The following is a 15,389-nucleotide window of genomic DNA, read 5'->3' on the forward strand; positions in this document are numbered from 1 at the left end:
GCCATGAGGAACCGCAGAGAAATTTGGGGAGGTTATTGTCAGAAGGAGCTCAGAGACTCATGATGAAGGCTCTGGGGCTCCCTTGCCCGCCTGGCCCACGATGCCTCACCTCGTGTCCACATTCCAGCCACTGAGGGCCAGGGCAGCACACGCTCCTTCCCGTTCAGGACACAGCCCCTAAGTTGCTCACATCTTAACCACATCCCATTGGGCAGAACTTAATTACACAGCCATAAGTAGCTCCAGGGACGTGTGGTAAATGTACTCTTTCCTCTGGGCAGCCACATGTGCAGAAAGATACTCACGTTTCTATTACAACAGAAGAAAGGAAAATGAACCATTTTTACCACCTTCCTAAACATTTCTAACCTGCAAAGATAATGAACTCAGATGTGTGGGTTCCTGGCTTCTGGAATCACATTCCTAACAAGATATTGGTATTTCCTATACCCATTACCCACCCTCCCACTCCTAGTTAACTGCCTTTTAAAGATTTCATTAAGGTTTTGTTTATCTCCATTTATTACACACTTAATGCACACACAAAAAACAAACAAAAAATAAAACAAAGTTTTTGTCATTTAAGTACAGTCACTCTTGAAGTGATGAATTGAGAATGTCATACTTCGGTGGGAGGTGGGTGCTGGGCAGTCTGCTAGGTTCACTCACTAGCTCGGTATCTTGGTTCAGCACACCGGCCTCACAACTCAGGATTTCAATCCACGGCCTTTGGGGTCTTCAGAAAGAGTTGAGACCAGGTGTGTTATGCCTGTGACTGCCACAAATCTTCTGAACTGGGGTGAGTGTTGTGATAGGCAGCTGAGTGAAGCTGTCCATTTTGAAGTGGCTATTTTCATTCAAAGGACATTTTAACGTGGTACTTTTTATTTGGGTCATTTTGAGTGGTATCAAAATGTAAAAACTGTTTTCTGTGCAGGCCACCCTTCATCTCACCTTATTTCTCAGCCTCAATCCACTGTTCACTCTACTCCCTTCTCACTTTTGTTATTCAACCTCAAAATTTATGACCATCACAAATTGCCTGTAATAAATGGGCCTTAGCAAAATATCCGTAAAGCCACCATTCTTCTCCCAAGGGAAATTTAATAAAAATGAACTCAGATAAAAACACTCATTAAGAATTGAAACAAAGATTGATAGACAGTGTTTAATTTATAATTAATACATGAGAAAATGGTCTCTTCCTCTAGGGTATTTGAAAATATTTTACTCTCATAATTCTTGACCAGTATCAAAATTGTTCCACTAATTCTCATATTTTAATAATGCCTTGTGGTGATTTTTTTCTTTGTACGTAGAGATCATATCCAAGGTTTCTTGTGGGTTGGTCCCTGCACTGGCAAATTTCCAAATGGCTTTGACTGGGTTGACATTCTTAGTCATTATGTTTCATTTTCCTCTCACTAACTGACCTCACATGGGTAGAAATAATGAGATGTGGTGGGGTTTACTTTTGATAACTTTGGTGGCTTTAAATTAGTATCTTTGACCCAATTTTAAAATGGTTGCAGATTTCAAGGTGTATTATCTACTAAAGTAGCAAATGGAACCTCTGGGTCATTAGTCGCAACAAACAATCATTTCAGCTACAAGGGAAAAATCCAAAGCACTTTCATTTGGTGCTTTTAACTCTTCCTTGACTAATGTCTTTTAAAGGTTTGTTTGTTTTTTAATTTATTTACTAAACAGAAGAAAAGTTTTTTTAAGTACTCAAGAAGACTAAAAAGGTGGCATCTTATGTGTTCTGCTCCAAATCCATCATCACAGATGGCTCAGTTTCCTCATCTGTAAAAGGGAATAATAATGCAACCTAATTCACAGGACTTGAGGATTCAACTAAGATATGTAAAGTGCTTAGCACAGTGCCTGGCACATAATAAATGCTCACTAAATGATAGCTATTTTTATATTGTTAATATTCTTTAGGGCAAAGTTAAATCACAAGTGTTTTACTCCCTCAAAAAAGCACCAGTAAATATTGACATATACTCAGAGCATGTCCCCACAACTTACCAAGGGGGAAATGGTTCCTTTAAGAGGGGAAAGTTGGCAGACAACAACTTAACCAGGTGATTACAATTAAATCAGCAGCAGTGTGATGGATTGACATTGTGTGCTTGCTGATACAATACACTGAAAGAGCCCAGTATCATTTTTGTATAATTCCTGCCAAGAACACATGGCCTGAGTCTGGACATGAGGAAACATTGCACATGCACCCAGATTAAGAAATCTGCCCTAGAATGAGCCTGTACCCTTTAGAACTGCCGAGTTCTAAGAAAGATCAGGAAAGACTAAGAAAGTGTTCCAGATGAAGGAGACTAAAGAGTCACATTTACTAAATGCAACATATAACTGGCAGCAGTGGAAATTCTTTGTCTCCTGGTCTCGTAAGTTTTTACTAAATTTGATATTACTTCAAAATGAATTATCATTATAAGGTATCTGTACATTTCTTCATGCCTTGAGGAGGCAATGGGTTGCAAACTGGAAGCACAATTATTCCATTTTAGCTGAAACTGTATAATTCCCATAAAGGAGTGGACAGAAGCCTAAACATACCTGGAGCAATTTCTTAGGGTGACTCCCGGTAGCATGAGACCATCAGTCAAACAGCAAACTACGAGGAAGAGCACTACAGAAATGGCCCTCCTAACACAAACAACAGAAATCCAAACAAAATGTGTAAAACGATATCTTACAGATATGAGACACGGGGGATATAGGAGTGGGATTCCAGGAAAAAAAAACCAGGAGAGGGCTACAGCTGCCCCGGCTGCCTGCCTGCAGGGAGTTTCCTGGCCATAGCACAGGGAGGGGACCCACACTGAGCCCAGCAGACCTACTGAGTTGAGGGCCAGCTCAGAGTTCAGGGAGGCAGAGGCAGAGGCAGCTAGGATTTGCAGGGTACAATGCCAAAGATAAGTCATTGCCCATGGCTGAGGGTGGGCGAAGGGAATTGGCTATAAATAGACATAAGAAAACTTTTGGGGGTGATGGAACGGTTTTATATCTTGATTGTGGTGGCAGATACAGGACTGAAAACATTTGTCAAAACCCATTGAATTGTACACTTAAAAATTGGTGTCTTTTATTGTATGCAAATTATCTCAGTAGAACTATTTTTTAAAAATATATGACCAAGACCCTTTCTGAAGAATCAAACAGCAAAATCACTGTGGTCTTGAAATGTTCAGAAACCACCTCCAGTGTTTGCCCTGATGCCCTGAGAACTTCTGGTCTCACCATCACTGGACTGCACTTTTGAAGCTCCAAAGTTCAGCAGTTTCCCTTTCTTGGTCTTTGAAGCACCTTGATAAGCCCCATTGAGAGTTACAGATGGAGCCTAAAGAGTTTCTCAAATACAAGTCTTGTCACCGTGAGCTCTCTTCCACACTCAAGAAATCGTTCACCCATGGCTGGACTACCTCTGCTGCCACAGAATGACACAATGTGGCTTTTCAGTCATACAAAGTGCACTTGTCACCACCCCCAAATCAAATGGCTTCTTTAAGGACAAGTCTATCAAAGCAGCATAAATAGCCATCCCAAACAGACATGGCCTTTGTCCTGTTCCTCCCGTTTGGCACCTGTTCTAGAGGAATAAAAATGTCTTGTATGAACAGTTCCTCAACTACTGCCAAAAACTGTCTTTTGACCTGCTGCTGTGATAAATTGCATTAATGCATTTACCAATACTGAGCCACCTTAATGTTCCTGTGATAAAACTGACTTGGTCATAATGTTCTATCCTTTAACATACTACTAAATTGAATACTACCTCATTTGGGATTTCTACTGCCATGTGTAACCAGTTTATTTAACAGTCTGAAGTCAGCAGGGCATAAACATAAATGGTTTTATTTTTCTGTCCAATCACTTATCTTCAAACAAATTTTGTCAAATCTCTCCTTCCTGCCCCATAATGACATTTGAACAGATCACATGACTTTCTGGGCATTTTCAATTATTAAAAAGCCCAGGCTAAGCTATTATTGGATTAAAATTTCAGTTACAGCGTTGGCAGCACCATGCCCAAGTTCAAACATGTCGAGAATGTTTCCTTACTGCAAACTGCCAAGAAGAGTTTAGAACTCAGAACCCGACAGAGGAGCTTCAGAAATGCACAGACACCTGTAAATGACTTTGGACCCTCCCTGTGGCCAGCATGCATCACTTCAGCCGGCTGAAGGACATCCGGAACACCTCGAAAGAGCAGATGTCCTTTGGAAAGAACAAGAAGATGGTGAGCTTGGGCGGAAGCCTGTCTGTTGGGTACAAAGGCAATGTGCACCAGGCTGGCAAGAACTCAAGGGAAAAGTTGCTCTCTAGTTCATCAACCACTCAAGTAGGAAGTGAATGAAATTCTCTGAAATGAAACACTTTGTGCGGCTGGACACAAAGCAGTGTTCACCATGAGCCTGGACGTGGCGGTCTCTGGAGACTTCTCCACTCATGGAGCAACACTTGGCCTGCTCGCCACCCTCAGGAGAAGTGTGGAAGGATGAACCACTCATACATACTACAACATGGATGGTCCCTGAAAACACTATGCAAAGCCAAAGAAGCCAGTCACAAAAGACCACATCCTATATGACTCCATTCATAAGAAAGTCCAGAATGCGGAAATCCACAGCAACAGAAATAAACTAGTGGTGGCTTAGGGCTGGGGGAGTGGGGGTAGGGAGATGGGGGATACGAGCGTAATAGCTAAAGGGAACAGTGTTTCTTCCTCTCTCTCCCTCTTTTTTTTTTTTTTTTTTTTTTTTTTTTGAGGTGATGAAAATGGTCTAAAATTGACTGTGGTGATGGTTGCTCATATCTGTGAATATACTAAAAGCCACTGAATCGTACATACTTTTAAATGCATGAATTGTACGCTATGGGAATTATATCTCAATAAAGCTATTTAAAAAAAAAAAAAAAAGAGAAAGAGATGAGGAGACTCTGCCAACCAATTACAGAGTATGCCAGAGAGGCAAAGTGTTAAGGCACAATGAGGCCTGCATCCCGCAGCTCTTTAGTGGGGGATGTCTGAATATAAAAGGACCGTCTGATTCAGGCAGGGGGCACAGTCAGGAAGGCTGAACCAATGTGGGACGCGGCAGGAAGCCCAAGCGAGTCCTCAGAAGTGAGAGGAAGGGGGGATGAATACTGGGGTACCTGCGGGCACCCCCACCAGCTCCCAGGACTCCTCTTTCTACCCTCCCCTCTCTGGGAAGCACTTAGCTTATTTTGCTCAGGTCTGGCGACAAGGAAGGGAGACTGGGAAGGACTGTTTCTATAAAAAATAACACCTTGCTTGCAGACGACTCGCTGTGGGTAGCAAAAGGGACTTTTCTCCGACAAGGACTCTAACGGCGTGCTTTCCTCTGGATTCCTAACATCCACAGCACCTTTCCAGCTCCACCTGCTGCTTCTGCAGGTCCTGGACCACAGCAGCTTCCCTGCACCCCAGAAACTACCAGAGCTGGGATTTCCTTCTTTTCTTTGCCCCTGGTTGGAATGGGGACTTTCTGAGGGACATGAGCTCCCTGGCCCACCAGCCCTGGACCCGCTCCCCAACTCCCACTGGGAGAAGGCCTGAGTCCTTATGTGCGAATCTCATGAATGTCAACTGAAGAGAGAAGAATGCGGCCGAGGTGAAAGCAAGACCAGTGCCAAGTGTAGGTGAGTGGGAGGGTTAAGTGATGCTTTTAACAGCCAATGCTGGTCTAGGAGGTTTTAGTAGCTTCCCCTTGGTGGTAGCTCAAATGGAGGGGTTTTTTGCCTAAATTGTTCCATTCGCAGGGAAGACGGGGGTTGAAGAAAAAGCTCTTTTGGTGCATGTTGCCTCTTTTCTAACACGTTTGGCAGTGGGAGGGCCACTGCAGACCCCTGTAGAGAGGCCAGGATGGCATTCAGGATGGGGGAACCCCTAGGGAAGGGCATGGAACCCCTGAGGACTCCCTCCCGCCCCTCGTTCTCTTCTCCTATGTCCCCATGAAGGACAGGGCCCCCAGGCTCTCAGGTGTGAGCTACCAGGTCAGGAGCTGGCCTTGTTCACACGGAAAGGGCCAGAGAGGAGCTGCTTCACCGTCTCCACCTGCACAGCGATGACTATGCATGTGCCCACTCACCCCGGGGGCAGCATCCAGAAAGACCAGGGCCAGGGCGAGGGAAGGCAGCAGGGGCCGAGGACGGGAGGACTCTCGCGGGCTCGAGCCCCGAGAGCCAAGGGGAAACTGGTAGCTTGAGTCCAGAGCTGAGTTCGGAGCTCAGCCCTGCCACGCTGCAGCCAGGGGGACGTGGGTTCGCTCGTCACCACGCTGAGTCCTAAGCTTCCTCTCCTCTTTGCAGGGTGGCTGCAGGAATGAGAAACGATGTAAAGCAATTAGCTATACATGGGAGCTGTTTTTGTCTAACAGAATACTTCAGTCACATTTCCCAATTGGAAGCTGTCCCGCCCCCACCCCCCACCCCAACCACCTCCCAGCTCATGTCCCTTAGTCCTGGGAGCAGAAAAGGGAGATGGGGGCTTTTTCTGCCCCTGAGAAAATTTCCTCCTTGTCCCCCTTCAGGTTCAAGGCTTAAGCCTCTAGTGCTGGTGTCACTTTACACAACTGGGTACCTTTTGTGACTGAGTGGGCGCCCAGGTTTCACTGTGGCTCCACCGATTGTTCTCCATGGTGAGGAGGAGGTACTGGTTTACTTGGTGTGGTACCTGGTGTCCACCCCCAGCCTCCTACCCCTGAGACCCGTCTCAGGAAGCAGCAGCCACGTCTCCCACCAGTGAAGCCCCCGTCCATGCCCCCTCCCCCAGCCCTGTGGGGCATTCACTTGCCTGGCATGGCCACCTGGGCATCCCCAGAGCTCCTACCCCTCCTCCCTCCACCTGCTCCTTCACATGAATGAGGGGGTCCCCTTGTGCACAGGCTGAAGGCCCTGGCAATGTGGGAGGGCATTCCTCTACCCCTGTCTTCCAGGCGCACCACACCGGAGGCCCTGCCCGCCTGGTCAGCCAGGCTGCTCGGTGGGCTCAGCCTTCAGAACTCCTGAGACAAAGCGGGCCTGTTCTCTATGTTCACAACTGTTATGGGCTGAGTTGTATCCCCCAGAAGTTTATGTGTTGAAGTTCTAACCCCCAGTACCTAAGAATATGACTGCATTTGGAGATATGGTTTTGAAAGAGGTCATTAATGTGAAGTGAGTTCATTGGGGTGGGTCCTAATCTGACTGGTGTCCTCATAAAAAGAGGACATTAGGACGGAGAGAAACACAGAGGAAAGCCCATGTGAACAGACAGAAGGCAGACTCAGAAGAAACCAGTTCTATGGCTACCTTGATCTCAGCCATCTAACCTCCAGCATGGAAGAAAATAAATTTCTGTTTTTAAGCCACCCAGTCTGTGGTACTGTGTTATGGCAGCCCCAGGAAACTAATACAACAGCCACCCTACACCAGGCCCCAAACTCGCAGGGACTCCTGCCCAGCTGGCCAAGGACTCTCTCACCACACTGCCGTCGTCTCTGAGCCCCTCTTCTTGGGGTCAGGCTATAGATTTCAAAGCTCAACTAATGTCCAACCAAGAAATAGAATCTAATCCCCCCTTCCTGTAGGCCCCTCAAATTTCTAGGAAGGCTTCTCTGAGGCCCCTCCCTCAGCCTGCAGGGGAGAGTACCCTGAATTTAGTCCCTGATTCAGAATTCTTCAAGTACCTTCTCTCTCCCAGTCCTCTGGAATGATGAGAGAAAGAGGAGCTTGCTCAGCCGGCTATTAAATCCATAAGCTGGTGCCAGGGCCCCTAATTCTTTTCGGCTTTCTTTATAAGGTGACCGTGATGGTTAATTTTATGTGTCAATTTGGCTGGGTCATGGTGCCCAGATATTTGGCCAAACATTATTCTGGATGTTTCTATGAAGGTGTTCTTGTTTTTTTAGGTTTTTTTTTTTAAAGATGACTGGTCAGGGGATCTTAACCCTTGACTTGGTGTTGTCAGCACCACACTCTCCCAAGTGGGCCACAGGCTGGCCCTTGTTTTCTTTGAATGAGATTAACATTTAAATCGACCAAGTAAAGCAGATTACCCTCCATAATGTGTGTGGGCCTCATCCAATCAGTTGAAGGTCTTAACAGAAAAAGACTGACTCCCCTGAGCAAGAGGAAATCGTGCCAGCAGACTGCCTTTGCACTTGGACTGCCACTCATCCCTGAGTCTCAGCCTGCCAGCTATCCTGCAGATTCTAGATTTGCCAAGCCTCTACAATCCCTTGAGTCAATTCCTTAAAATAAATCTCTCTCTCTATATATATATACATATCCTGTTGGTTCTGATATGACTGACTAAGCCAGTGGCTTTCCTTAAATCTAGTGCTTTGGGCCCCAATTACTCATTCTGAGGCAATTGGAAAAGTCCCACTCAATTCCTATCACAAACGAAATTGAATTATAGTTTTTTGGGATAGCATTCTGTGGTTTTTATGTACAGTTATGCTACTTTCAAAAAATATGCCCGTAAGCATTTCATACTTTTCCCAGAAAGTTATCTTTTTCCTAAAGGTTTAAAATAATCCACCCATTAAACCCAATTTCTCTTCTGAATGCAATTCTTTAATAACTTTCTCTATTTCTTTAGATCTATTATGCTTTGGGTACAGTTTTCCAATTTATATATTCTTATATTATTCACTTTAATCATTTTTTCCATTGTGTATGCATTCTTTTCTCATTAAAAATTGTATGTCTTTATGTTCATTTTTCCTTTCACATTTCCTATGTTGAATATTTGATTTCTCTTTTTTTGATTAAACTTGTCAGAGCACTTCCTCTTCCCTTCTATTCCTCTGCTATGGTTTGGATGTCGTTTGTCCCCACCAAAATTCATGTTGAAATTTAACTGTCAATGTAACGGTTTGGGAGGTGGTGCCTTCAAGAGATGATTAGCTGAGCTTTGATAAGATAGATTAATAGACTGTCTTTCTCCAAGACTAGTTTGTTCTCATGAGAATGGATTAGTTCTGACAAGAGTGGGTTGTTACAGAGCGAGTTTGCCTCTCATGTTTTGCGATCTTTGCACACAGCCTTTCCCCTTCCGCTTCTTTGCCACATTGTGATGCAGTACAAGGCCCTCACCAAAAGCTGAGCAGATGCCCAGATGCTGGCGGCATGCTTCTTGGAATTCCCAGCCTCCAGAATTGTGAACCAAATAAACCTTTTTTCTTTATAAATTACCCAGTCTCAGAAAATGGGATAAGACATTCTCCAAAGGCCATTAGCTGTGGCCAAGCAAGGTTGGTGTCTGCAGGGTTAGGGGAGAGACTTGATAGTGCAGAGCAGGATGCTGGAGCCCAGGTGGAGCACAAAGGGTCCATGCAGGACTGCTGCCAGGTATGGAGTACAGAACTTGGGTAGGCTGAGGAGAGTACTGGTGCAGGGCTGGAGGAATGCAACGAGTGGGCATCAGAGAAGACAGAAACATCCAAGGGGGCATAGCCAGTGTGAGGGGTCAGAATCAAGCAGGATAAGGAAGGTATCCACGGGGCAGGGGTCTCCTGGTACAGGTGTTAAAGCTCAGGTATGGTGGGGAAGGCACCTGCATGGGGAAGAAGGTGCAGTCAGAGACTGGTTACACAAAGGGGACTGATCAGTTAAGTAAATTATTAAGGATAATGAGAACCATATTTCTAACTTTCAGGAAAGGGAGTCACAGATATGGAAAATGAGAAAACTAGAATAAATCTAGTGGTATTGGACTAGAATTAGGGCAAATGGTGTGAACTTGCTGATCTCAAAATATGGAGATAGATACAGAAATACAGATTTAAATTTGTATATATTAGGGAATATATATGTATATGTGTGTATGTATATTTATGTGTTTGTGTATATATGTGTGTGTATATATATTAGGGAATAGGTGTGAGTGTGTGTGTGTTTGTGTGTGTGTGTGTGTGTGTGTGTCCACTGAAGGGGCCTGGGAGCAGAGACACCCCAATAGCAATGAGCACACCTAATGCCCAGATCCTGGCTCCTAAATACTTTTCTCCACTGAAAGGAACAAGAGCTCCTTTAAGAAATGGCTGACTCTAGAGTTCAGAAAGGGAAAATGCAAAATAAGGCTGGAATAGATCAGCATGCTGGAAACAAAGGAATTGATCAAAGAATGATGGGAACATGTCAAAAGGAAACAGCTTAAAGGAGCTACCAAACACTAAATCTGAGACAATTAATAGCGGTTAAAATAAACGGTGATAGTAACAAACCATAACACATTGAATAAAACAGGAAAACATGAGCTTATCTAACAGAAATTAATAAATTGAAAAGTTAATGAGAAATGGGATATTCACACATTCTCAAAGTATCTCCCCACAAAATACTTATTAATTACAGAGAGGAAAAGAGTAAAACTACAAGGGAGAAGCCTGGAAAATACCTCCTGAATCAAGTGATCAACATGAGCTTTATTAACAATGGGACAAGTCAGCATCACGAGCCCCTGCAAGACTGCAATGAGAAGGCCGCAGAAGCATCATTTCTGCAGTATTCACACCTAAGATGCATAACCTGAATCTCATTGTGAGGAAGCATCAGACAGGTCCAATTATAGGATAGCCTACAAAATAACTGGCCTGTAATCTTCAAAAGCGTCAAGGTCATGAGAGCCAAAGAAAGACTAAGGGAGTGCTCCAAAGTGAAGGAGACCGAAGAGACAAGAAACTAATCACTAAAGGCAACCCATGACTCTGAACTGATTACTTTTGCAGTAAAGGACACTACTGGGACATTTGGTGAAATGTGAGTAGTATCTGAGGATTAGATGGTAAAAGTGTATTGATGAAAATGTCTTGAATCCGATGGGTATGGAGAACTGGTAGGAGGGTCTGCTCCTCCCACACCTCTCTCTTCTACCCTGTGCCTCCTCTCTTGAGTTGGGGCAAAAAGAAGAGAGATGGAAAAAGGCAGATGTCTCTTACTTAATTAGGTGTGCCTGTTATTTTTTCCTAGTTAATAACTGAGGTGTGTGTGTTTGCTTTATATATTTGATGCTTTGTTACTTATAACATACAGATTTATAATAGTTATATATTCAAGGTGACTGAACTCTTTATCAAAATATATCCTCTTTATTACTTTTAATTTGTTTGGCCTTGAATCCTGCTTTGCCTGAAATTAATGTTAGGTCTCCTGCTTTCTTTAGGTTTGTATGTGCTTCTTCTAACCTTGCCCATCATTTGCTTTTTTACACAATTTTTTAAATTGTGGTAAAATATACCATTTTAGCCATTTTTAACAATTTAGTGGCATTAATTACGTTCACAGTATTGTGCAACCATGACCACTATTTTCAAAACTTTTTATTATCCCAAACAGAAACTCTAACCATTGAGCAATAACTCCTCATTCCTGCTTCACCCAGCCCCTGAGAACCCATAATCTACTCCTGTCTCTATGAATTTGCCTACTCTAGGTGCCTCATATAAATGGAATCATACAATTTGTACTTCTGTGTCTGGCTTATTTCACTTAGCTTAATGTCCTCAAGGTTCATTCGTGTTGTAGCATGTACCGGAACTTCATTCCTTTTTATGACTGAATAATATTCCATGGTACATATATACCACATTTTGTTTATTCGTTCATCTGTTGATGAATACTCGGGTTACTTCCACCCTTTGGCTATTGTGAATAATGCAACAATGAACACTGACATACAAGTTTCTTCCTGAGTCCCTGATTTCAACTACCTAGGAGTGGAATTGCTGGATCCCATTTGCTTTTCACATTCCTGTCTCACTTTATTTTGAAAGTTTCTCCTATAGGAAGCATACATACAGTCCAAGGCTTGTGGTCATAAAATAAGGGAACATAATCCATTTGCATTCATTATTGTAACATATGTATAGTTAGTATTATATCTATCACCTAAAGATTATTTTTATCCTTTCTTGCTCCTTCCAGTGTTTGCTGTTTGGTATGGGGGCAATGTATATTCTTCACTTTTTATCTTCTCCAGAATGTGTGTGCATTGTGGGTGTGTGTATACATACAACATATATGTTATATAAGTACATATTATACATTACAATGTATTTTATATTATGTATATTTAAAGATGATATATAGTCTGTCTATAATTCTGCAAATAGTTATTTCCCACTTTGTCAAAAGTATTCTTTAACCCACATTTCTTTCTAATTATCAGTCAAGAGTAAATCAGTACATCCTGAGTCGTCTGCCTCTTTTTAAGAATATTTTTAACTTTCTGAGTTTTGGAATTCCTGAGACTTTTCTCCCTTTAACAGGCACTTGTATCCTGTCCTTTCATACCATGCCTTCCACATTCTCAACTCTTAAATTTACTTCATCTCATGACAATTTTGAATACTTCTCTGAGTTCCTTATTAAAAAAAGCATACAGGGTGGTATGTTTTTAAAACCCTTGCATATTTGGAGATATCTTTCTTGAGACTTCAAATAGTAAATATACCTTGTTGGACTTCACATTATTGGATCACAGTCTTTCTTTATTCTTCTGAGAACGCTGTAGACAGTTTCCACCAGAATTGGAGGCAACAGAGTTTGAAGCCAGTCTGATTTCAATTCCTTTGTAGGTTTCCTCTTTATTCTGCGTATATGCTTGTAGGGTTTTAAAAATCCTGATTCTTCAAACATTTTGTGAGGTGTCTAGCACAGGTCCATTTTCAGCAATTTTTACCAGACACATATCAACCTTTCAGGATCTGTGTGGTGCTCCCTCCTATATCGGATAATCACTTCTCTCTGGTCTCGCCTCCAGGAACACTGAGTGTCTGCCTGGTGCTTCTTTGTTCTCTGGTCTCCATATCTATAAACTTTCCTCCTGCCTTTTTAATTTCTTTATCTTTTTCTCTGCATTTTTGATGAGATTTCTCAACCTTGACCTCTACAGCACCAATTTAATATTTTACAGTACCAGTTCTGTTCTTTAATCTTACCAAGGGATTAATGGTGGGTTTTAATTCTGTGATTACATTTTTAGTTTCTTTTACAGTGTTTCCTTTTCTCATCAATTCCCTTTTCATTTAATTTTTTTTTTTTTTTTTCTTAAATCTCATTCTTTGGTTTTTTAAAAAATGCCTGTCCTCCTTCTCCTTACAGCTTTCTGCCTTTATTTTGTAGGGGCCCTATCTTCTGTCACACAGAATGGGATGTTGAGTCAGATTTTCCCTATGGACCCATAGTTACGGGGAGACCCAAAATGAGGATGAAGGGCTGGGTGCCCACATTCCAGTTCAAGGGAGGCCACCCATGTAGACCCCGTGACTTGATCCCATGAAGCCAACTTGTTGAGGGCTTCAGGCTACTCTTGGGGTACCTGAGCAGACATCTGGGCCTGCATGTCTGAGAATGCTCCCACAGAGGAGTGACAAAGCATCAGTTCCAGCTTTCTCCCCTCCCTTGAAGCTGGCAAAGGCAGACCTTCCAGAACCCAAGAAGCTTCTTTAACAGTAAAAAAGCTCTAGGGCTTAACCCAGTCAACATTGTCCCCTGAGGGGAACTAAGCCTTTTCACCAGCTTCAAACTACAGCCAAGTCCTCCTTCCTCCTTGCCTTAGCCTGGGAACAAAGACATTTGAACAAATCCACAGGATCATGCTAATCAGCAAATAACTCAGGCTCTCATACCCTGAGGGGATCATAGGCCTGTTGGGCACTGCCAGGGGAACAGGGAAAATGAACACCTTAGCAACAGCACCGCTCCCATATTTTAATGTATTCAAACATGTCCCCTCAAGGAGTTTGCAGACCCTCAGGGGTACAGGAAGGTCTGAGCTGAAATAATTTATTTTAATTGCCGAACCAGGCATCCAAATAGAACCCTGGGTTTGAGACTCCCATATGGAAATTGGCTGAATCTGGTTATAGGGTCAGCTAAGACACTGATGTACACCAAGGTCTCCCAAAGTGGCTTTCTTAAAGCAGTATTTCCAGAAAATGTTAATAGGTTTTTCTGAAAATAGGGTTCCAATTAAAATACATTTGAGATTATGCATAGTAAACAGAGTGGCAGGTTTCTTTCTTGCAGGACTTCTTGATATCTTGCATGCTAATTGCCTATTATTCAGTCAATCATTCTGCATATACTGAGTATTTATTGTGTGCCAAGCATTGTGGAAACAGGAGAGATTTCCACATTGTGCATGTCTGCTGGAAGCTCACAGCTCAGCTGAGCATTCTAACACATTTGCACTCAGTCGCTGCAACATCAGCTGAAAATTTGTTAGAAATGCAGAGTCTTCAGCCCTACGTCCAGATCTACTCAATCAGAATCTGCATTTTAACACACTCCCCGGATGATTCATGTACACATTAAAGTATTGAAAGCCCCAGCACAACACATTGCTAAGGGAGAAAAAGAAGGCAAGGAGAAGGGCTGTACTGGGAAGCTGGGATTTTTTGCTTTGAGAGATCCAAGTAAGTTTGTGGGCAGCAGAGTTGGGGAGGGGCACATTGACCTCACTTCAGCATGGACACAGCCAGGCTCTGGCCATGAAGACTGAGGAGAATGTAGTTCCATCTTGATATCAATATTTGTTGAGGTAGGGCTCAACTTTAAGTACAAGAAAAACCCCAAGTAATAGTGTCTTAAATAAGATAAAAATTTATTTTCTTACATCCAAGAAGTCCAGCAGTAGGAAGTACTAGGCTGGCATGGCATACCACAGGATCAAGGACCCATGTTCCCTCTGTCTTGTTACTCTACCATGCATGGCTTCCATTCCCAAAGCCAACTCATGGTCCAAGGTGGCTGCTGGACCTCCAACCATTATAGCAGCATTCCAGCAAGTAGGAAGTGAGGAAGAAGGGCATCTCTTCTTGCTTTTAAAGGCACTTCTTTAAGGATTACACACCATCTCTATTTACATCCCATTTGCTTAAAGTTATTTATTTATTTATTTATTTTATAGATGACCGGTAAGGGGATCTTAACCCTTGACTTGGTGTTGTCAGCACCACACTCNTGATCCATTGCCGAACACGGAAAAAGACAAAAAGGAAAAAAAAAAAAAAGAATTTTTTATACTTTTAAATTTTTTATGTACACATTTGCCTTAAAAGTCTAGTATTTTCAACTGCTTGTCTACTTTTGAGCAGAGATTTTTTAAAAAATAAATGAATGGGCCGGCCCGGTGGCGCACTGGAGAGTGCGCCGCTTGGGAGTGCGGTGGCGCTCCTACCGAGGGTTCGGATCCCATGTGGAGACCGGTTCCCGCTCACTGGCTGAGCGAGGTGCGGGCGCAACACCAAGGGTTGCGATCCCGTTGCCGGTCCCCAGTACGGGGGCGACACTGAGGGTTGCGATCCCGTTACCGGTCAGTAAAAAAGACAAAAAGGGGAAAAAAAAAA

The 15,389-nt window shown here is 43.1% G+C and overlaps 1 protein-coding gene across 1 annotated transcript in view; it reads left to right on the forward strand.

Moving 5' to 3' along the window:
• The first annotated feature begins 4,189 nt into the window (after positions 1 to 4,189).
• Positions 4,190 to 15,389, forward strand: part of SHB (Src homology 2 domain containing adaptor protein B) — a 241,935-nt gene continuing 230,735 nt past the window's right edge. Inside the window, exon 1 of the mRNA XM_008588738.1 lies at positions 4,190 to 4,267. Coding sequence (XP_008586960.1) covers positions 4,190 to 4,267 — 78 coding nt within the window. The remainder of the gene's footprint in view (positions 4,268 to 15,389) is intronic.

This window comes from Galeopterus variegatus, unplaced genomic scaffold, assembly GCF_000696425.1.
Source record: "Galeopterus variegatus unplaced genomic scaffold, G_variegatus-3.0.2 Scaffold11, whole genome shotgun sequence".
Classification (NCBI taxonomy): Eukaryota; Metazoa; Chordata; class Mammalia; order Dermoptera; family Cynocephalidae; genus Galeopterus; species Galeopterus variegatus.